General features: G+C 42.0%; 1 protein-coding gene across 2 annotated transcripts in view; it reads right to left on the bottom strand.

The window, feature by feature from the left end:
- The window catches only part of adam9 (ADAM metallopeptidase domain 9), a 57,092-nt gene that overhangs the window by 3,846 nt on the left and 28,849 nt on the right, over window positions 1–24,397 (bottom strand). The window contains exons 6-23 of one of the 2 annotated variants that reach the window (XM_034117720.1): window positions 24,041–24,248; window positions 23,820–23,885; window positions 22,418–22,489; window positions 20,543–20,712; window positions 20,352–20,433; window positions 20,086–20,219; window positions 18,702–18,873; window positions 16,278–16,370; window positions 15,447–15,551; window positions 13,503–13,593; window positions 13,072–13,177; window positions 12,131–12,320; window positions 11,904–11,984; window positions 9,469–9,574; window positions 7,810–7,957; window positions 3,402–3,495; window positions 1,113–1,142; window positions 475–533 (exon numbers count right to left, since the gene is read on the bottom strand). In XM_034117720.1, coding sequence (XP_033973611.1) covers window positions 475–533; window positions 1,113–1,142; window positions 3,402–3,495; window positions 7,810–7,957; window positions 9,469–9,574; window positions 11,904–11,984; window positions 12,131–12,320; window positions 13,072–13,177; window positions 13,503–13,593; window positions 15,447–15,551; window positions 16,278–16,370; window positions 18,702–18,873; window positions 20,086–20,219; window positions 20,352–20,433; window positions 20,543–20,712; window positions 22,418–22,489; window positions 23,820–23,885; window positions 24,041–24,248 — 2,007 coding nt within the window. The remainder of the gene's footprint in view (window positions 1–474; window positions 534–1,112; window positions 1,143–3,401; window positions 3,496–7,809; window positions 7,958–9,468; window positions 9,575–11,903; window positions 11,985–12,130; window positions 12,321–13,071; window positions 13,178–13,502; window positions 13,594–15,446; window positions 15,552–16,277; window positions 16,371–18,701; window positions 18,874–20,085; window positions 20,220–20,351; window positions 20,434–20,542; window positions 20,713–22,417; window positions 22,490–23,819; window positions 23,886–24,040; window positions 24,249–24,397) is intronic. The other variant, XM_034117722.1, reaches the window with a different exon arrangement.

Below are 24,397 nucleotides of genomic sequence, written 5' to 3'. Positions count from 1 at the left end.
ACGTTAGACTATGAGGGAACTACGTCACGGTCACATGACTTCAGGTCACCACCGCTAAGATAAAGGCAGATAATGTTCGGCGGGCTGACGTTTAGAGGTCGAATTTAGGCTCTTGTTGGCAACCGCTGTTTCCTTAGACACACATAGGAGCTTCAGACATGAGCGGGGTGTTAACTGACGTATTTTTTGTCGTAGAACAAAACATAAAACACTTTTAACCATAACATGTTTAAAACATGTTGACTTCTCGAAAAGGGAATTGAAGTGGTAAATTGCCAACTCATTTCTGGGTTTAAGGACTCTCAGAGATATATTTCAGAGGAAAAAGGTTTTACTAAAAATTAAAATGAATGGGTTAGCGATTATGGGTTATAATGAGCCTGCACACTTATGTTGGAAGTTTCTGATTGAAATCGGTTAAAAAGCACTTTTCAACAAGTAGTTTCTTTAAAAAAAGCTTATTTTTGTGCTTACATAGGAGGAGGAGGAGGCCTCACAGAGTAGGAGGGAGCCGTCTTGCTGGTCTCTACCACCTGATGATCACACAAACACACAAAAGAACATTTCTTATTAGTTTGAATATCTTCCTCATTATAATTTTAATTAAGCGATATATTATTATAGAGGAAGCAGTACTTATAGTTATTCAAATGAGCTCTGACTTTATCAGCTGAAACATTAAAGTGATAAACAAATGAAGTCCAAAACCTTTAATATTCAGTTAATTTTTAAATGAAACAGAAAAGCAGATTGAGCTGATGTCAGTCAAATAATAAATAAAAACTTGGTTAAACAATATACTACAACTACTACAGATCATTTATACACTGTGGTATTACTGCTAGTATACGAATAGAACATTTGAGTTATTGTTTCACCACCACCATTTCACCAAGACAACCACGCAGAATGTAAAAAGCTTTTTTTAACAACCAAGAATGTTCCCAAAAAGCATCAGCAAGCAGTATTTAGTAGCAGGATCACAGTAGCAGTAGTATCACAGTAGCAGTAGTATCACAGCAGTAGTATCACAGCAGTAGTATCACAGTAGTATCACAGTAGTATCACAGCAGTAGTATCACAGTAGCAGTATTACAGTAACAGTATTTTACCTCCTGCGGTGGCAGTAGCTGAGCGTGGTGCTTCACATGGAGAGAGAGCAGAGGATGTTAGGACTCATTCATTGTAGTTAGTTGTTATCACACACACCCACACACCCACCCCCACCACCCCCCCACACACACACCCACCCCCACCCCCCCACCCCCCCCCACACACACACACACACACACACACACACACACACACACACACACACACACACACACACACACACACACACACACACACACACACACACACACACACACACACACACACACACACACACCACACACACACACACACACACACACACACACACACACACACACACACACACACACACACACACACACACACACACACACACACACACACACACACACCCTACTGTGTTAGTGTGTTGGGCTGTTGTGGCGCATTTGCACGGGTCGGCCACCGTCATTATGCACAACAAGTACTTTTCCTTTTGGTAATTTTAGTATTCTGAGGTCAATACTTTGTTCTTTTACGTAAGTAAGATTTACGGAGTGATACCACAGGTCCTTCCTTTCTGCACCGGTAGGATTTTAAAACCACCGCGGCCCCTGGTAGACCCCCACACACACACAACAATAGAGACTATGTGCAATGATGTAAAAACACAAAAACAAACATAGACTACGACACCACTGCTGTGCCATATGTGAATTGCAAACTTATGAGGTAACTTGTAAATGTAATACTTTTTTTTGGCAAGTGTAAACATTATGGGCATGCCCTTTCAAATAGTGTTTTATTTTTTTGTCTCTATCTTCACTTTTGCTGTTACAGTATACATGTCCCATTAAAGGTTTTCTGATTCTGAAAAGGAGGACTCTTAATGCTACAGAGTATATTTACGATATAGTATTGTTTACTTAAGTCAAAGATCTGAGTTCTGATCAAAACAGACAACAAAGAGAAAGCAGCTGTTAAGAAATTCAAACGGGCCGAGGGGTCACTGATGGATGATTAGATTTAGGGAGGCAGTATATTGGAGAAAGATGAGAGAGAACAGCGGGTAGTAATCTATGAATTGACTACTTACTCTACAGTTTTACAGGATATGCATGTTTTTATGCCAGCTATTTTCTAAACAATTCTTAATTTATCAGCATTTACTTCATGAACTGATTTAACTAACACCAAATAATTAAAAAAGACAAATAACATAGAACAAATATTTTCTATTTACACTGTGGTAACTATGGACACCGAAGGTCCTGTTTTCACTCATATATATGGATCATTCCGTCTATAGGCGTGCACTAATTGAGGAAATAATATAATTGTTTCCCAATAGGTAATGAAAGATTTGACAAATGTAGGCCTCGAGTTGTGTCTCAAAAAAAATCTCCTAATTACTGATAGATATATAACTAAGATACTGTTAATAACAAGCAAGAAAGCAATAACCAGAAATTGGTGTAAGGCTGAGCCCCCCACAAAAGACCAGTGGATGGATATTATAAGAGAGGTATATATCATGGAAAAAATGACTTACCAACTTAGAATGAGAGTCAATATTTTTGAGAGTAAATGGAAGAAATGGATCAATTATGACACTGTGGAAAAAGGCTAGGGCATATGCAGATGCTTTTCATGAGACTACTCAATATATCTGTATGCCAATTGTAACCATGACTGTTGAATTTCAGTTTGATGTTTATTTGATTTATTTCATTGTATTTTATTTTTGATCTTGTACTTGTGTTTACTATCATTGTTATAAGCCAAGAAAAGCCATAAGTACAATGTGATTTTTCTGTTTTGTCTCTCCATTATGTACAAACTTAACTCAATAAAAACTAAAGTTTGAAAAAACAAACAAATGTATATAATATATATATATATAATAATAATAATAATAATAATACATTACATTTATAAAGCGCTTTTCCTGGTGCTCAAAGCGCTTAAATATATGTGTGTATAATATGCAAAAGCTACATACAGTACAGTAAGTAAGAAAAAGGGGATTACCACACAGACTACTGTATTGTGAATTGTTGAAGTCAAGCAGTCAAAAATATTTTAAGTATCTTACAAATACAGGACTTCTTTATAAAGGAGGTGAAAACTGACTCTAAAATGGATTTGAATTAATTAAAATACGAATGGATGCATATCATGAAGGAAGATTGCAGGTATTTTCCCCTGCAAAGCCTTAGGGCACATAGAGACAATTTCTGATGTTAAAAAAACCGACTAGAGGTCTTTTTCTGCAGCAGTTTCACACACTCAGCTTCTACAGTACATGCTGTTCAAGGTCAACTCACCCCGTCTCTCACGATGTTGTTGGCGTTGCCCCTGGTAACAGATGTAGGGGGAGGCGGTCTGCTGGGATTGGTTGAAGCTGCAGCGCCATCAGCCCTGAAGTCAGGAAGTGAGATAAACTCAGTTACAAGGCTTTCACACATAGTGACATCACAGGATGTCAAGCGTTTGTTAAATGTGAGAGCCACAGAGGACTGTTTTAGAGCAGTTTTCTGAGTGCCATTGAACGCAGCATAGAGGACAGTTTTAGAGCAGTTGTTAGAGTGTCATTGAACATGGCACAGAGGACAGCTTTAGACAATGCGCTCATGGTATAGATGTAATTTGGTTGTGTGTAGACGGTGGAAGCAGGGAGAGGCATATACGTGCCTTGATCCCTGCCGAGTCGACGCACAACTGTTGATTGGTGTCAGTGCCAAAAAACCTTTTAGGAGCAATGCGCTCATGGTATAGATGTGGCGCATACATCTTAATTCCTACCCTTTTCTCTCAACCTCCATTTCCAAACATTTGGTCTACCTATGCTGTAAAATGTATTATCTCTTCGATTTACACACGGCATCTATTGCACGTCTGTCCGTCCTGGGAGAGGGATCTCTCTGTTGCTCTCCCTGAGGTTTCTCCCATGTTCCCCTTTAAACTGGGGTTTCTCTGGAAGTGTTTCCTTGTACGATGTGATGGTCTAAGGACAGAGGGTGTCGTATTGTCATACTGATATTCTGTACAAACTGTGATTTTGGGCTATAAACATTTGTGATATTGGGCTATATAAATAAACATTGATTGATTGATTGATAGAGCAGTTGTTGGAGTGTCATTGAACGCGGCACAGAGGACAGCTTTAGAGCAGTTGTTGGAGTGTCATTGAACGCGGCACAGAGGACAGTTTTAGAGCAGTTAAGAGGTTCATTGAACGCGGCACAGAGGACAGCTTTAGAGCGGTTGTTAGAGTGTCATTGAACGCGGCACAGAGGACAGCTTTAGAGCAGTTGTTAGAGTGTCATTGAACGCGGCACAGAGGACAGTTTTAGAGCAGTTGTTAGAGGTTCATTGAACGCGGCACAGAGGACAGTTTTAGAGCAGTTAAGAGGTTCATTGAACGCGGCACAGAGGACAGCTTTAGAGCAGTTGTTAGAGGTTCATTGAACGCGGCACAGAGGACAGTTTTAGAGCAGTTAAGAGGTTCATTGAACGCGGCACAGAGGACAGTTTTAGAGCAGTTAAGAGGTTCATTGAACGCGGCACAGAGGACAGCTTTAGAGCAGTTGTTAGAGGTTCATTGAACGCGGCACAGAGGACAGTTTTAGAGCAGTTAAGAGGTTCATTGAACGCGGCACAGAGGACAGCTTTAGAGCAGTTGTTGGAGTGTCATTGAACGCGGCACAGAGGACAGTTTTAGAGCAGTTAAGAGGTTCATTGAACGCGGCACAGAGGACAGCTTTAGAGCGGTTGTTAGAGTGTCATTGAACGCGGCACAGAGGACAGCTTTAGAGCAGTTGTTGGAGTGTCATTGAACGCGGCACAGAGGACAGCTTTAGAGCAGTTGTTGGAGTGTCATTAAACGCAGCACAGAGGACAGCTTTAGAGCGGTTGTTAGAGTGTCATTGAACGCGGCACAGAGGACAGCTTTAGAGCAGTTGTTAGAGTGTCATTGAACGCGGCACAGAGGACAGCTTTAGAGCAGTTGTTGGAGTGTCATTAAACGCAGCACAGAGGACAGCTTTAGAGCAGTTGTTAAGAGGTTCATTGAACGCAGCACAGAGGACAGCTTTAGAGCAGTTGTTAAGTGGTTCATTGAACGCAGCACAGAGGACAGCTTTAGAGCAGTTGTTAAGAGGTTCATTGAACGCAGCACAGAGGACAGCTTTAGAGCAGTTGTTAAGAGGTTCATTGAACGCAGCACAGAGGACAGCTTTAGAGCAGTTGTTAAGAGGTTCATTGAACGCAGCACAGAGGACAGCTTTAGAGCAGTTGTTAAGAGGTTCATTGAACGCAGCACAGAGGACAGTTTTAGAGCAGTTGTTAGTGTCATTGAACGCAGCACAGAGGACAGCTTTAGAGCAGTTGTTAGTGTCATTGAACGCAGCACAGAGGACAGTTTTAGAGCAGTTGTTGGAGTGTCATTGAAAATAGCACAGAAAATGTTTTAGAGTGATTGACAGTGTCCATGAACACTGCACAGAGGGCACTTTTAATGCAGTTGTGAGAGGGTCCTTGAAAGCAGAACAGAGGACAGTTGAAATGCAGTTGTCAGAGTGTCATTGAACTAGACATAAGGGGGAGTTTTATTTATTTTTAAGCAGAAAATGTACAATAATATATGGGGAGTAAAATTGAATAAATAAACAATAACAAAAATAAATTATGAAAAGAAAAGAGAAAAAAAAGACTATAATGTATATTTAATGGGCAGTTTTTTTAATGCAGCACATAGAATAGTTTTAAAATAAATATCAGAGTGCCATTTAACGTAGCATACAGGACAGTTTCAGAGCACATGTCAGAGTGCCCCTGAATGCAGCACAGAGGAAAGTAGCTGTCACTGAACTGATAATAGCAACAGCTGAGTCATCCTCCGAAAAGGAGTTCAGTTACAGACTCAAGGCAAGGCAATTTGATTTATATAGCACCTTTCAGCACGCGACAATTCAAAGTGCTTTACAAAATAAAAACAAAAGACATTTAAGAATAAATACAGCATAAACACATTATTAAATGGCATTTAAAAACAGGCATAAAAAAGCAAAGATAATGAAATAAATAAATAAACACAGCAGGTACAGAATACATGAATGAAAGGCATACTGCAGTGTGAGTATGAACAGCTCAATTAAAAGCAGCGGGAAATAGATATGTTTTTAGTCTGGATTTGAAAATAGGAAGTGTTTCAGCGGACGTGCACGATTCGGGCAATTTGTTCCAGATTGTAGGGGCATAATAGCTAAACGCTGCTTTTCCATGTTTAGTTCTTATTCTTGGAACAGAGAGCAGACCCGACCCAGAAGACCTGAGACTCCTGGATGGTTCATAGTTATGCAGGAGATCGTTTATATACCTCGGTCCTAAGCCATTTAGTGATTTAAAAACTAGCAGTAGTATTTTAAAATCAATTCTTTGGTCGACTGGAAGCCAGTGTAAAGACTTCAGAACCGGACTGATGTGATCCACTCTTTTAATGTTAGTGAGTACTCGAGCAGCAGCGTTCTGATTCAGCTGCAGCTTTCTGATGGATTTTTTAGTGAGCCCTGTGAATACACTATTGCAGTAGTCGAGTCTACTGAAGATAAAAGCGTGGACAAGTTTTTCTAAATCCTGTTGCGACATTAGTTTTTTAATCCTTGATATATTCTTCAGGTGGTAGTATGCAGACCTAATGACTGTTGTAATGTGACTGTTAAAATTCAGGTCTGAGTCCATCACTACACCCAGATTTCTTGCTTTGTGAGTTACTTTATAGTCTGCCGACTGAAGCCCTGCGATTACTTTGAATCGGTCTTTCTTTGCTCCAAAAACAATGATCTCAGTTTTTTGCTTGTTCAATTGGAGAAGGTTCTGAGTCATCCAGTCAGTGATGTGCTCAATGCACTTGCTCAGTGTTCTAATCGGGGAGTAGTCTCCCGGTGTAATTTAAAAATAAATCTGGGTGTCGTCTGCATAGATGTGATAGCTTAGATCGCTCTTTTTAATAATTTCAGCCAGAGGTAGCATATAGATATTAAAAAGCAAAGGTCCTAAGATGGAGCCTTGAGGAACCCCGCATGACATATTTATCAGGGTTGATTCGTAATTGCCTATTGAGAAAAAGTTTGTTCTGTCCTTCAAGTAGGAACTAAACCAATTTAGAGCTGTTGCTGAAACTCCCACCCAGTTTTCTAGACGGTCTAGCAATATGTTGTGGTCAACCGTATCAAAGACTCAATACTGGACAATTCAAGTAAGACTTCCTGTCAGAACAAAATCACACCTGCTGAGAAGGATGTTTCTATTCATCCATAGTGAGTAATTAAACAGTGGCGGCGGGTACTGCTGCTTCTAGTTGAAATTCAGTAGCACTAATATGCTATGACTCAAGTCCTTTCTGCTTATATACAAAATATCTGCCAAATTTCAGCATGTTTTTTTTTCTTGTCTTGAATCAGGATACTGACACCATAACCCTGCATACAACCCTGCTTCGCTCTGTAGAGAGGCATTATTTGTGATATTCTGATATCTGATCGTCATCCATGATCCAGACTCTCCATTCCAGAATCAAACACCATGTATCATAACATATCAACATTGTGATGTGTGTGTGTGTGTGTGTGTGTGTGTGTGTGTGTGTGTGTGTGTGTGTGTGTGTGTGTGTGTGTGTGTGTGTGTGTGTGTGTGTGTGTGTGTGTGTGTGTGTGTGTGGTTGTTCAGACTCACTGGTATCCCTGCGACCTCTTCCTGCGGCTCAGCCCGAATCGTCGCAGCAGCTCGTTCCTGCGCAGGAAAACAAAAGCACCCAGAGCAAGGAGAGGAAGGACGAGGAAGAAGAAGACCAGCAGGCCGTCTCTGACTGACGTGTCTTTATCTGAGGAGCAATCACAGACACAGGTTATAACAACCTTGAGGAGGACAGAGCAAGTCAGACGGATAGGTTTAGAAGTTAAAGGGGCCCTATTTTGTTTTTTGGGGGGTTTTTCCTTCCCTCTAGTGTGTTCTATAGGTTTTAGTGCATGTAAATGTTCTGCAAGGACTAAAATCCCAAAGTTCCCTCCAGAGGGAGTTTCTCTCCCACACACTCCCCCCCTTGCCTGAAACACCTCCATTGGACTATCACTATGTAACACTTGCGCTTCTATCGGCTAGCGCTCCAACACATTGTATTTGATAGGCTATGGGGCGGGACATCTCTAAACAGTTGACCAATCACAACAGAGCCGGCCAGCTAACCAATCCGAGCAGACTGGGCTCTGGTTTCAGACAGAGGGTGAAAAGAGGTGCTGCAGCACAGGCAGTATGAGAAAAATAAAGAGCTTTTTGAACATTAAAGCATGGAGACATGTCACAGTAGAGACACTACATACTGATATGAACCTGAACAGGAGCAGAACATGTCCTCTCTAAGTAATATTGATGTCCAAAAGTCTCTTAACATTTATTCTATCATCAAAGAAAATGACATGTTCTAACAAATCCTATTAGGGTTAGGTTTAGGAGGTAGATTTTGATTGAGACAATATTTGGGATAAATATACCTCTAAATCCACATTACTCCGTACTGGGATTAAACCAGTGATGTGCGGTGGGATCAGTGGCTAGTATCAGCCAAAATGTTCAAAAGATACAAACTCCTAAGAGGTAGCTTGAATTCAACCTCCAATTGGGCAGTGCCCAGGAGGTGAACTGGCACCTCGGCTCCAAGGCCAAGTCCCTACAGACTGAGCAATACCGCCCCATCTATTGAAGTATAAAAGGTGAGTCTCTGCTTCTTTTAGCCTGATGTAAAAATGAACAGATGTTTGTTGTTGCTTACGTGTTTGTTTTGGGATTTTCTGTATGTCTTGTCTTATTGTAGGTCTTTGTATGGTATAATTTCATCATCATTTGAAATTGTTATAGGTTTCATTAGTAAGTGTCGCTGCTTCCTTCCTTTGTTTCTATCAAGCCACTTAAACGCCTTAAACAGACAGTTATCTTTCCTTTATTTCTTTTTATCTAAAGTTGTGATGACTAGTTTGCCTTCCGATGATGTGTTGAGATTGTGCGACTTGTGTTTAATTAAAATTCAACAAAGAAAAATAGGCCTTTAAAATAGTCAAAAGAATCTAATCAAGAGGGAAAACTCAAATAAAAGAATAAAAAAATAAGATCGTCTTTCTTTCTTTGTGTAGGTATATAATAATATAACTTAACGACATCTTACGGTTAAAACCTGTGTCTAGGCGGCGTCTTTCACACAGGTTGCCCATCTCTGTGTCTCTTTAGAATTGTAGTCTTTTATACTTTCTTGACTACAGAGGTCACGATTAGGTGACAATATTAGGCCCTGATTACAAAACAAAAGACTGGCTCTAACAGTAAGCTTCAACATGAAGTTACCATTCCAGGTGGGTCCGCTGTCCGTGCTGCCTCCATAACCTTTGAGCTCACAGAACGGTGCAGCCCAGCCGTCGTCACAGTGACAGTTCTTGTTACTGTTACACACCTGACACACACACAGAGGGAGAGAGGTTAGTGTGTGACTGTAGGTTTACGTTCCTGAGGAGCATGTAGTATCGCAGCCACATGCACGAATGGATGAATGCTGGCTTGTGTTGTAAATTGGCTTGAGTGGTCGAAAAAAACTATAGTCCATTTAGAGAATGTCCTTTTTTTGCATTCAAGGCTTCTTTAGTGGATTTGGAATGGAGCATAAATGTCTGTCATCATATCTGACAAGTTTGTGAAAGAGTAAACTCCAACGAATATTGATAGACTATTTTGTTAGGTGAAGATATGCTGTGAATTTAGAAATTATAAATACATTTTTGGACTTCAAAAATATAAGGCAGCACGGAAACAAGAAAAATAATACAATATACTTTGGGTAGGTGACACTTTATTATAATCATCGTAATAATAGCCGCGTTCACACCGCGTACTTTGCAGTACTTAGTGCTGGCACTTAGTGCCCCGGCACTTATTACCCCAGGGCACTAAGTACCAATCGCGTTCACACCGGAGTACTTTTCCCTGAGGGAAGATTACGCAAATGAGCCGCTGACGTCACTTCGTCTTCTTCTGCTTTGGGTTTACTGGCAGGCCGCAAACAACTTCACGGCGTATACTGCCACCCGAAGTCCCCGGCCGGAAGTCCCCGGAGTTAGGGACTGGCTTCAGTAGAAGCTGCTGGGACTCCCAGCAGCTTCTACTGAAGCCTTCAGAGTAAATCGCCAGAACGCCGACACCTCCTCATCTCCACCGCTCCCATGTTTTTTTTTGTGTTGCCATAAGTTAGTCTCTGTCCGTTGGTGCGCGGGGCTAATGCTAATAATGCTAATGCAACAAATACAATGGCGGCTTCACAAAACTTTTCAGAGTTTTACGGGGCGTGGTTTGCAATTCGCCCAGCCAATCAGAACTGGGGCACTTTTTCCCCCCAGGATAGTACCACCTCTCTAGCAGGCACTAAAAATGGGGGTAAAAGTTCCCGGCACTAAGTACTCTTTTTGGTGTGAACGCAACATAAGGGGTACTAACGGAACTAAAGGGGAAAAGTACGGGGAAAAGTACTCCGGTGTGAACGCGACTAATGTGTACCTCATATGTGACCTGCTCTATCAAAATCAGTCGCATTGACCCAAAGACACATTTTGAGTTGTATACACTGTTGGAAAGAGGAGATTCCTAGCTTTCTAATGATATCAGGATTGTTTTTGTACTCCAAATACTAAGCGAAATATGTCACATTATATAATGACTGTCACCGAGTCATCATTTTGAGAAAAAGGCCTTTAAAGTTTCCTCTTCTCTGGAATCCATCGATCTGATTGATTATTAGCGGAGCAAATGATCAAAATACTACGGAGGGAAGATATTTTCGTTTGGATTACTGCTCTGGGGGAAGCTCGCGTGTGTGTGTGTGTATACGTGTGTGTGTGTTTGTGTAATTTTGCGTTTGTGTGTATTGTTTGTTTCCCGGGGAAAACACTCACGAGAAACACCGGCTGTTGTTATGCCTGCTGTGACGTCAAGTTACTCCGTTCTCCGCTTGTAATTATGCCGTTACAAGCTTCAAAGTTGTATTTATCATCTGAATTTGCCGAAACAAGTTTAATATTCTGAAAGCCAAGACTTTGTTTATTTGAAATCAGATGAAAACAAACTGTAACGGACCTTGCCGTGTTATCTATGATTACTATACGCCTTACATTCATAATTTCAGCTGGAGGGAGGGGGAGCAGCGCTGCGAAACGGCAGAGTGGCGAGTGAGAGCTGTCATCTTCCCTTTACAAGCTTCAAACATGTATTTATCGTGTGATTTTGAAAATAAAACTTTCATATTCTGAAAGCCAAGACTTTGTTTGTTTAAAATCAAACAAAACACCCGAACCCCGAAAAACTATTTTTTTACACAAATCCACGTTTATTTTGAAATGAGCCGTTACGACTTCCGACTGATTTCGATAGAGCGGGTCACACATAGCTAATTAACGCAAGTTAGCATCCGGCAGTTACTATGAGTTGGGGACCCCTACTATACATTTTTAACATTAAACTTTGGGGTACTCAACATTTCCGGGTTCACAATAGGACTCTTGGAGCTGGTTACTAGACTATATTTAAAAAAAACCTATAGGTGGAATCAAACTGTTTAAGTCTGCTTGCTGTGTTCATTCTAAAGTTAATTCCAAACCACTTTTGAGCTTGCAACTATGATATAAAGCGTTAATGAAAAAAACATTATGATGATTTAGAATTGAGTGTTGTCACTATGAGGCTATAGATGACAGCTGCAGTGCGAGGCAGGCGACAGGCAGGAGGACATGTCTCACCCCGTGTCCGTGACACTTCTTCTCCACGTCACAGTCGTAGTTCAGGACTTCCACGCCGCAACACTCAAAGTTCATGCAGACCTTAACACCACAGAAGAAGAAACAAGCGTCAACATCTCTCCTCCTTCATTATTCCCCTCATCCTCACCTTGTTGTCTCAACTCTTCTCCTCCTCCTCCTCCTCCTCCTCCTCCTCCATTCCCCTGACCCCTCCCTCTCCTCCTCACCTTGTTATCTCCACACTTGCTCCCCTCGTTCACCATGCCTGGATCGGGCACGTCTGACCCCAGCATGAAGTCGACTCCGTAACATTTGGCTCCTCCGCTCCCGATAGGCGAGGTGATGATGGACGGCTCGATGCCGAACACCGTCACCGCCTGAACGTTGGAGCACTGCAGCTTCCCACACAGGGCGTTTCTATGGAGACAGAGGCAAAACACGTCATCATCAGTTCAGCATAATATCTTTTATTATTTTTGGGAAATGATCAGAAATAGCATGTGAATTCCTAAATGATGGTCTTAAGGTCATCTGTTGTGAGGTCACAGAGACCTTGACCTTTTTCTATGAAAGCCCAGAGCCCAGTCTGCTCTGATTGGTTAGCTGGCCAGCTCTGTTGTGATTGGTCAACAGATTAGAGATGTCCCACCCCTTAGCACGTATAATCTGCTGGAGCACTAGCTAATAGAAGCGTGAGTGTTACATAGTGATGTCATTATGTTACATTGTTACAGAGTAAACAAAGGAGTCCAATGGAGGCGATTTAAGCAGGAGGGGTATGTGTGGGAGAGAAACTCCCTCTGGAGGGAATACAGGGATTTCAGCCTTTGCAGACCATTTACATGCATTGTATATATAAATAAATAACACACTACAGGAAAAACCCCACGAAGCAGAATAGGTCCTCTTTAAAACCGAGTTTGAAAGACTTTTACCTGTAACAGATTTTTTTTGACTCAGCAGTTGTACTACTTTTACTGAAGTTAAAGATATGAGCACCTCTTCCACTATTGGTTTTCAGGTCACCCAAACTGAGCTTGTAAAATGAGAACAGTACAGGACAGGCAAGAACAAAGATTGACCAATATAAGATGTCTCACTCTGGACCCAAATGTTTGGTCTGGAACTCAGTAAAACAACGTAATGTGTACGTGAATGTGTGTTTTACCTGCTCTCACACTTCTTGTAGCCGTAGTTGTGGTAGCCACAGTTGCCAAAGCGATCCCCTTTACTGTTAACATCTTTAAAACAGATCTCAGGAGCAGCCTTTGCCTCTGAGGAGGAGAGAGGAGGAAGAGGAGAAGGAGGAGAAAAGATGGAAAGTGTAGAGGAGGACAAAGAGGAATTAGATAGGGCAGGGGGAAAAGGGAGAAGTGGCTTTGAATACACTTCTGAATTAACACAGCAAGCAGATTTGAACAGTTTGATTCCACCTATAGGTTTTTAAAATACCTTTTAACAACAAAAAACATGCACCTCATATTGTTGCCTATTCAATTTGTCAACTGTGTTAATTCACATGGCTTAAATTCTGATTTGTTTCTCTCCAACTGTACTACATGCTCTGTAATGTACGTATGAAGAGGCAGCAGGACATACTGGATCCAAATATGGCCTGGCACTGTCCGTCGTAGTGCTGACACTTCCCATTGTAACAGTACGCCTGCTGGCTCCTGCACGGCTGCCCGTTCTGGAACACAAAGAAAAGCTTCAGCAATATTGTTTATTCTTTTTACTTTTATTAATTAATATTTTTCATATAATGAGGCAAAAGGTGAATAGATGATCCGTAAAGCAAGGCAAGTTTGCCTAATATAATAGACATCTGACAATTTCACATATTTTTTCAACATTTTCAAATAAGTTCCGAGGATTTTTTGAAAATTGTTTTAATCTATTCTTCAGATATTTTCCTGACATTATTCACACATTTTTCAACAAGACTATTGATAAAACACTTTCTACTACTATTCTTTCTACTCTTAATTCTCTGCCATTTCATTACATTTTCTTCATTTATTCATCAATTGTGTTTTGTTTTTAATGCTACACTGGAAACAATTTCAACTACATTTAATGTTTAAAGCATAATAATAAAAACTGTTGTTATTATTATTATTAGCTTGTATGGAATTCAAGATAAAAGGATGAGAATGGTAAACTGATACTAAAACCAATGCTTTTTGAGATGATTGTTGTACTTCCTTTCAGGAAGTCTGAATAGAAACACAATACCAGAAAATATGACCAGACAGGTCTGTCGTTTTTCCAACTCAGTTCAGATGTAACCACGCCCACTTCCGGATCAACGTAGCTCTGCGTGACTGCGTCAGAGCGTCAGTCTTGGAGTTTTCATCACAAAATATGAATTTGAAGTAGGGATGGGAATTTGAAAGCAAATGTATATTCGAATATTCGACCCCCAAAAAAACGGTTAACCGATTAACCGAAATGTACATCCTATAAAAAATTTAAAAAAATGTGGGAACATTTAAAAAAAAAAAAAGAACATTTAATTTTGAAAAATAAATACATGTTCAAATAAGTATAGAAAAGTCGGATTTGTCAAATGTATTGAACTGGTGATCACAGTTTGAACAGTTGACAGCTATAGGCCTACAGCTTTCATGCTTAAAACATAACTTGGTTTTTAAATGAAAGAGGGATCATACACGAGCAACATAACGGGTTAGGGTAACGTAACCCTATCACAACAGAGATCAACAACCTATAACAGGGCCTATGCTCAGGGGAGAGGCGGGTGCGGAGGCGATTCACAATCAGGCCAGCTGTAGAGAAGACCCTCTCAGCTGGAATTTGGGCATAAGCTGAGGTTTGAGTCTGCGTGATCTGCGTGTAGGGAGGGGCAGCAGTCATATCATTTGCTAGAACTAGCTAGATCTGATGGATTTGGACATAAACACGAGTGAAGTATAACCGGACGTGAGAGAGAGATCAGCACCTGCAGCTCTGCCCGCTGTGAGGGACCGGTGAGAGGAGCAAAACACACCTTTAGACCTAACACATTTAGCTATGGCACTGTCGTATACATATAATTATTGCATTTGATAATATGTAATAAACTTAGGCACCCCTCCCAAAAAAAAAGAGAAAGGAGTTAAAAATAATGAACTAGAAAGCAATATGTAGCTTAATAGCTGGTATTTTGTACAAGATTTGTACATGAGTACAGTATTTGAGTAAATGTACTTTGGTATCCTCCAACACTGTCAGACGATAACAAATATTCCTCTTGCTGCAGACCGCTGGAAGGTTTTCCCTTACTCTGACAGTTTAACAGCCCATATCGTTTGTCCCAAGCTAGAGAAGACGTGATATGACTTTAGCGTTGTTGACATGGGGACGGCGAAGTTCTCTTTATACGTCCATGACACAGTCATGCAGAGCTACATTGATGTGGAAGTGGGCCTGGTTGAATCTGAACTGGGTTGGAAAAACGATAGACGCGACCAGAACCATGATGAACTATGATTGTCCACATCCACAGACAGATGGTGCAAGGTGAATTATTTGAGGTCTCACCTGGATGAAGACATCGCTCTTACAGAGGGACGAGGAGCCGTTACAGTACTCAGGAAGATCACACACATCTGTGCTGGACCGACACTCACTTCCACCAGGTAGATACTAAACATACATTACATGTCATTTGTTAGACGCATTTATCCAAAGCGACTAACAGACATTCAGTACTGTGGACAACCCCCACAGGAGCAATTTGGGGTGATGTGTCTTGCCCAGGGACACAACGACATAGACTGCAGTGGGACTCGAACTTGCTACCCCCTAATTCTAAGTCCAGCACACCATCCACTGAGCCACAGCCGCCCACATACACACGCACATACACACATTGTATTATTATATAGTATTAACCAAGGCTTTGAGGAGTCAAATGATGGTTGCAAAATGAATCTTACCTAAGGTTTGACAAAGTAAAATGACAAAAAAAGTGTCAACACTTAAAGTTGGAGCTATATATTGATTTATGTAATTTAATGGTAATTATTTATTTTCTTGCTGTTTTTATTTACATTAAATTTAATATGAATACTGTGGTTTTATTGTTTACATCAACTCTTTCAGGTTATCTTTAATAAATCTTCTGGAGATAATAATGCAAATGTAGTGCAAGCTTCTTTAAAAAAATGATTCTAGCTAATGATATAAAATATTGTCAACAACGTATATCATATGTATTATTTAGTTGTGTTGTTTGTTTGTTGTAGTTGGAGAATCTGGTGTGCAGGAGCAATTTCCTGTACTAAAACATTTTCAACACATTTCCATAAATATCATCTAACAATTACGAGTGACTTGCATTTCAGATGTGTGTGCCCACTGGTTGTGTACCTGACATTTGTAGCAGCACTCTCCGTACGCACACTGAGCTCCAGACTTCAGTTTACACGTCTGATACTCACAGCAGGGGTCCTTCTCACACTCCTGTAATACACACACACACACGTTCTTATTATGCGTTTGACTTTCTTTTAAATGTAGCTTGGCTGAGGATTTTACTGCTCAGCTGATAAAGATACATAGTGGAAGATCGCTGCAGTTTGCCTCAAAAATCACACTCTTAGTCATGACTCGGGGAAATCCAAAACACGCAGATGATTTATATTCAGTAATATATTTGTAACTTACACTAACTCTGGATATCATTATCTCTGATGTCAATCATGAATAAGGTCCATCTACAGTAGAAACCAGTCAAATGTGGAACTCTCAGAATGTTCATTTATTTTATATTTGTTATCAAAGTAAACCAGTTTCTGTACATCTACAGGCAAAATGCGGGCAAGAGCTGCTAATAGTTCATTCACCATAATAATGACGCTAAAACTTCATACGTAGAGGAGAACATTTGACTCAATGTCAATATGAATAGGCTTTAGTGGTTGGTAGGATCATGGTTTATTTGAATATGAACACCAGGGTACACTAGAACCAGTACATTATTTTTCACATTTGATCTATTAGTAAAATAGTACACACATGTCGGCTTATTGGGGCCATGTAGGTGACAATGTTTGTTTTATTACAGAGCCATGGGAGGGAAGAAAAACTTCCAAGATTAAAGCAGGGTATATGCAGGAATCCTGAAGTCAAATGTAAAACCTTTTAAGACCTTTTTTAAGACCCTTTCCATACATTTTAAGACCTCATCGCCACTTGGAGTTTTAACCGGTTACCTTGGCGACACACTTTACCTCACATTTACTATATACAGTATTGATTGTCCTTCCTCCTTATCTTCCAACCATTTGGACACATTGCATTTCCCCATAACGATGTTGTTTAACAACCGGCGTAAACGGGCCTTCGCGCACTATCAAGCAGTGAGCGTGCGATGTCCTGTTCAGATGACGTCAAACCCAACGGGATGCCATAAATAAACTACACAGAATCACACTACACACCTACGCAATGATTACATTCAGGCACACTGTAGAATACAACCTCTTTGGACAATTTATATACTTATTGGAAACAAGCTACAAAATGTAATACCTTGGAAAATGCCGTTTAATACTTTTTAATAGCCTTCATTTTCGCTAAATGTATTTATCAACTTTTAATACTTTTTAAGACCCCGCGGACACCCTGTAAAGTCGTACATTTACGAGAAAACAACATAGATCTTCTAAGAAATTAAAGTTTGCGATTTACAAAAAGAAAAAGAAGGTTGGATCAATTGCCATGCTTTATGCCTGCAGGGGCAATGTTTATAATTGAGTTTAGAAATAGTGTTGACTTCATACCACACACATCTGGACTTTGAAAAGACATTCTTCAGAAGAAAACATCATAGTGATTTGGAGGAGGTGATAGCCTTTGTGCAGCAGTAACCACACTGTTGCCCCTCCCCACTAACGATTGTGTGGGGCACTCCCTGTTTCCCTGCAGCCTCTGTGGTGTTTTCTTTATCACAACCCGGCTTGTGGAGTAACAGATTACATGTGACAGGATAACATAAGCAGGACACAAAAAAGGGTAACTGTATTCCTTTACAGTAACATAAAAAAAGACGTAATCAGATTTCTGTTACACTTCTAATTATTAGGTATTACTAGCAGGATTACAATGTAACCAACACCTATCAGATGTTATCTCTTCTCTTAGAGCTGTTCTGTAGGATAATACTTTAAGTGTGAATCTATACGCCTACTGCCTGAATCTGCTTTATGGTTTTCACTTTCTTTGCTTCATTTGTTCTGTTTTTAATTCAGTAGGTGAACCTATATGTGAATAGAATAGTGTGTGTGAGCTTAACTGTGTGTATTAAACTAAAACGGAGCATTTTCTGTCAGCTCAAATTTAATTTCTGCTTTTTTAAACTGTAGTATGTGCTCATGTGTTTCATTGTTGGTGTATAGGCTGCTGGCTGAATATGCTGAGTGACAGGCAGCTTGTACTATCAATAAAATCCTTTTTGATCCTAAATATCATGATTTCTTCCTTTTGGTTACAGTGTTCTGTTGTCTTAATAACACTGAGGTAAAAAAACATTTTGTTGGTATATCTTTTCTCTTCGATGTATTTGGTATTGAGGAAATCTAATAGTAAGGGAAAGTAATCAGGTTACCTTACTTTTATATTTTGATACTAAGATGAGGTTTCTGATAAAAAAATGTTTACAGGCGATTACTGTAACGGAATACATTTTTAAAGTAACCCTCCCAACCCTGATCACGAAGGAATAACTTGTAAATCACAGAGAATATTCACGTATACACTGCAGAGTTTCTTTTCGGACTATGAGCCACACACCTTCTCTGAGCCACAGTCACACTCCTCCCCCATGTCCACCAGCCTGTTCCCACAGAAGGGGACGCTGTAGGCCTCGTCAGGGCGAGGGACGTTCAGGAGACACGTTCCCCCCGTCGACAAGATCATCTTCTCAAAGTCATCAGCACTACAGCTGCTGAAGTTTCTGGATCCTCTGCAGGGAGGAAGAGGACGAGGGGGAGAGATTCTTTGATTTTTGAAATCAACTTTTATTTGTCACTATCTTTGCACAGTGTACTCGCATTAAAACACACTTCACCCACAAATACATTCATTCAAACTTGCTGGAATGTGATCTCCAGAACTTGACCTGCCCTAAAACAAAGTTGATGCATGGAGGATACTCCAGTGAATGTCTGCATGTCTTTTGGAGAGAGGAGGAAAGAGATGAGGAAAAAGGAGAGGAAGGAAGGGGTGAGGAGGTGTAAGGGCAGGAGAAGGAGAAGGAAGAGAGAGGCGAGGAGTAAGATGTGGAGGCAGCAAAAGGAGAGAAGGAGGAAGAAAAGGGGGAGTAGATCAAAGAAGGAGGGGGAGGAGAGGAGGAAAGAGGGAGGATGGGAGGAGCAGGAGAGTGGAGAGGTGAGCAGGAGGAAAACATGAGAAGAGGAGGATGAGGAGAAGAAGGTAAAGGGAGGAGGAGGAGGATGAAGAGAGAGGATGATGATAAGTAAAATGAAGAGAGAAGTGAAGATAAGGAAGAATGGAAGGAGAAGGAGTAAGGGAGAGGAGGAGGAGGAAGAACAGGAAGGAGAGAAGGAATAAGAGAGAGGAGAGAAGTGTTCTTTAATTTCCAAGCAGTACAGCCTCCTGTGGTTGTCATAAGACAGGATCTCTGATATTGATTCAATGCTTTTCATTTTTTTCCACAGAATACAGATTTAAGAATCAGAGTCCCATCCCACTGTATGACAGAGACACACATACATTAAGCAGCATGAGCCCATACATAAACAGATGGAGTGGCAAGTGCAAAATAAGATGATTCCTTCAATAAAATAACCTGCTGTTTTTGTCTGTCTGTGTCTGTGTGTCTGTCTGTCTGTCTGTCTGTCTGTCTGTGTGTCTGTCTGTCTGTCTGTCTGTCTGTCTGTCTGTGTGTCTGTGTGTCTGTCTGTCTGTCTGTGTGTCTGTGTGTCTGTCTGTCTGTGTGTCTGTCTGTCTGTCTGTCTGTCTGTGTGTCTGTCTGTCTGTCTGTCTGTCTGTCTGTCTGTCTGTGTGTCTGTCTGTCTGTCTGTCTGTCTGTCTGTCTGTCTGTCTGTCTGTCTGTCTGTGTGTCTGTCTGTCTGTCTGTGTGTCTGTCTGTCTGTCTGTCTGTCTGTCTGTCTGTCTGTGTGTCTGTCTGTCTGTCTGTGTTATTGTGTCTTACGTGGCTCCAGAGTTCATGATGCAGGCGCCGGTGGGGCAGGGGCAGGTGCGCCCGTCGTCGTGGTTCATCCCGAGGTTGTGGCCCAGTTCATGAGCCACGATGGAGGCAAACGAGGGAATGTTGTTATTGGTAAACTGCAGAGAGAAGACAGAGACAGGTGGACGGAAAGAGAGAGAGTACATTCAGTTTACTGGTCCCTGTTAATTATCTTCAGTCTATCAAAAACGTATTTTTCCGTCGACGGGCGGAAGTAATCAGCAGCGTACCGCGTTGATCCCGCCCCCGTGACTCCTGGAGCAGACTGTGGAGACGAAAGCCATCCCTGCTGTTAGCCCGAAACTCTTCTTCCTGCAAGGACATCATCATCAACATCATCATCATCACCAATATCCTCAATATTGACTCCTGTATGTGTGTGTGTGTGTGTGTGTGTGTGTGTGTGTGTGTGTGTACTAACACGATGAGTTGCGCTGAGTCATGGCGGCGGCGAGGGACCAGGTCTTTCTCTCTCCACTGGGTGAAGCGACTCAGCACCTCTCCGGCTCCCCCCTCGGTGCTGATCAGGTTCTGCTGAGTCCAGATCTCCAGACCAACCAGCACCACCCGAACATTCAGCTGTATGTAGATCTGAACGACACAAGGGTTCAAGGTTCTTTATTAGTCATACAACCATAGCTACAGAGTAGTTATGTCGATTAAATTCTTAAGTCACAGGCTTCTCCAACAGTGCAACACAATATTACAGAAAGACAGAAAAATATAGTGCAGGTAAATATTAAAAGTAACTGCAAAAAGAAAGGAATAGTTTAAAAAAAAATGTGAAATAAGAGTCTATATGCAAGCTATTTGAATGATATATTAGGTAAATAGATAAATGATTACTAAGTAGCAGAATGTTATGAATGTTGTTACAGCAGTTCAGGTGTTTAACAGTCTTATTGCCTGTAGGATGAAACTGTCCCTGAGTCTGGTGGTTTTAGTCCGGATGCTGCGGTAGCGCCTGCCACACGGCAGCAGACAGAACAGTTTGTGGCTGGGGTGATGGGGGTCTTTAATAATCCGGAGGCATTTCTTCCTGAGCCGCTGGGAGTAAAGGTCCTCCATGGATGGCAGCTCCGTCCTGGTGATGTTCTGTGCAGTTTTCACCACCCTCTGTAAAGCCTTACGATCGAGGGCGGTGCAGCTGCCGTACCAGGCCGTGATGCGGCCAGTCAGGATCCTCTCTGTGGTGCACCTGTAGAAGGTCAGGATCCTCGCTATGGTGCACCTGTAGAAGGTCAGGATCCTCGCTATGGTGCACCTGTAGAAGTTGCAGAGTGTCCTGGAGTCCATGTTGAACCTCCTCAGCCTGCGGAGGAAGAAGAGTCGCTGTCGAGCTTTCTTGGTGATGGTGGTGGTGTGAAGAGTCCATGTCAGGTCCTCAGTGATGTGGACCCCGAGGAACCTGAAGCTGCTGACTCTCTCCACCGTAGTCCCATTGATGGCGATGGGGGCGTGTCCCTCTCCCTGCTGCTTCCTGTAGTCCACAATCAGCTCCTTGGTTTTGCTGACGTTGAGATGGAGGTTGTTATCCTGGCACCAAGATGTCAAGTTTTCAACCTCCTCTCTGTACGCCGTCTCGTCGTGATCTGGCTGATGACGGTCGTGTCGTCAGCAAACTTCACGATGGTGTTGGAGCTGTGTGTGGCCACGCAGTCGTGAGTGAACAGGGAGTAGAGGAGAGGGCTGAGCACGCAGCCTTGAGGGGCTCCGGTGTTGAGGATCAGGGTGGAGGATGTGATGTTTCCCACCCGCACTGCCTGGGGTCTGCCCGTCAGGAAGTTCAGGATCCAGTCACAGAGGGCGCTGTTGAGCCCGAGGTCTCTGAGCTTGATGGCCAGCTTGGAGGGCACAATGGTATTGAATGCTGAACTGTAGTCAATGAACAGCATTCTCACATATGTGTTCCTCTGGTCCAGGTGTGAGAGGGCAGTGTGGATGGTGAGGGCTATGGCGTTGTCTGTGGACCTGTTTGCTCTGTAGGCAAACTGCAGGGGGTCCAGAGATTCAGGGAGGGAGGAGGTGATGAAGGTTTTGACTAACCGCTCAAAGCACTTCATTATGGTGGAGGTGAGTGCTACTGGGCGGTAGTCATTGAGGCTGGTGATTATTGTCTTTTTGGGGACAGGAACGATGGAGGAGTGTTTAAGACATGTGGGGACTACAGACTGCAGCAGGGACCTGTTGAAGATGTCTGTGAACACACACACGTTCATGCCACTTTCTATGCAATTGACAACAATAATACCGCAACTACATATGCATCCACAAGCTTGTGTGTGTGTGTACTCACGCTGTCTATAAAGTTGGCCAGGTGAACCATCTCTTCCCTCACTGCTGTCTCGTTCTTATTCATATAATTATACTGAAAAAAAAACAAGGACAAAAATGTTCACACCAAACTTAAAAGGTCCCATGTCATGGCCATTTCTACTGATCATAATTCCATTGTTGAGGTCTACTAAAATAGATTTACATTGTTCAATGTTCCAAACTCACATTGGTTTCTCATACAGCATCTCTGTATAGTATGTGTATTCACTCTCTGTCCTAAACGGCTTGTTGGAGCTCCTGCCCCCCCCTCCCTATGAGCCCACTGTGCTCTGATTGGTCAGCTCGCCCACTCTGTTCTGATGAGTCCACCACCGTTACAGCGGAACATCAGTGATTATGTGTTACAATGGCGTTAGCAACCAGATAATGACACCAGTAATGACAAACAAATGAGAATGCTGCGTGGGGTCTGGGTGCCGTGTTGGCAGGACGTTGCAGGGCTCGCTGCTGTGAGGAGGGGACAGTGTGAGCTGGGTTACTGGTGTCATTTCCTGGTTGCTGCGTGGGGTCTGCGAGACAGCGAGACATCGCGATAGGATGCGGGAAGGGGGGGGGTGCTGAGGGGGCTGCAGCACCCTCATCTGCAAGGCTCCACTAGCACCCGCACCCCCCCCACACCCCCAAACGCGGCGCACCTACAGTGTAAGCGCGCCACAGTTTCGCCGCTGAGAGAGTGTGTGACTGATCCTAATGAGGCATAATGAAAATGAATGCCATGTGCTTCACAGACAGAGAGAGGTGTGGCGTCCCTTTGCCCCCACAAGTGGCACTTACTATATTCCCTCTTTGGCCTTAACTTTTAGGTGAGAACACTAAATCAAGTTTTTTTTTTTTCTTTTTTTTTATATTTCACTAACAGTAAATATCATCATGCTTTCAGTTATGCTCTCACTGATGGCAGCTGCACTGAGACTATAACATGTTGCCTCTTAATCCAGTTCCTTTTGGCTGTTATTCCAGGGCTTTGGGCTACCTAGCAAGGCTTTTTTTATTTTGGCCTCAACCTCCCCATAAGCATCTCAATCAAACAGTCGAATATTTTTTTCTTCCTAGCTTTGCACTCATCGAGATAGCAGATTCATGGGTTGTTGTGGGAGGTAACCAGGGGGTGTGTTGAGCTTGTGCAAATGTACACCACTTTTATAAATCAAAACAAATATTGTATGTTCTGCAAAGTTTTATAAATGAGGCCCCTGGTACCATGTGCAAAAAAAAGAAGAAGGCCCAAGACACTTTTTAAATGATTTGTAAGTATGCAACAGTGAAAACATTTAGAGTGCGTTTCCTTAAAATATCGAACTGTTCATTTAAAACATAACATGTACAGTATGTGTGTGTGTGTGTGTGTGTGTGTGTGTTACCCTCTCATTATCAACCACCAGCAGCAGCTCCACGTAGTAAGTCTGATGGAGAATAGCTCGCTTCATCTGCAACATAAACAACAAGTTACTTTGCATGCACACATTCATTTTCTATTGTTTAATTAGTGTATTTGAGTGTGTGTGTGTGTGTGTGTGTGTGTGTGTGTGTGTGTGTGTGTGTGTGTGTGTGTGTGTGTGTGTGTGTGCATGCGTGGACCCACCCTGCTGTGGTGTTTGTGGTGGATTTCCTCTGGTTTGTACTGAGCATGCTCCGTGGTGTTGCTGTCATGCTCATGCCCATCGTAGTGTGGCGTGCCACACCCCAGAGGCTGTGATGTCACATCCTGCAGGCGGTACACCAGGTGCTGGTCAGGGGCGGAGTCTAATGGCTCGATGCCATAACTGTCATTGGAGAGATGCAACACTCCTCTGAAATAAAGAAAGACAAAATATTTTGATTTTAGTTTGTTTTAGTCCGAGTGAGACATCATATCCACACCATATAAATATAGAGACACCGCAACTTAGAAACTGGTTGAAAGAGTTCATCTACAGCATACTTTATATGAGTTTTTCAA

Source organism: Trematomus bernacchii, unplaced genomic scaffold (assembly GCF_902827165.1).
Source record: "Trematomus bernacchii unplaced genomic scaffold, fTreBer1.1, whole genome shotgun sequence".
NCBI lineage: Eukaryota > Metazoa > Chordata > Actinopteri > Perciformes > Nototheniidae > Trematomus > Trematomus bernacchii.
This window is presented reverse-complemented; position numbering and strand designations above follow the sequence as displayed.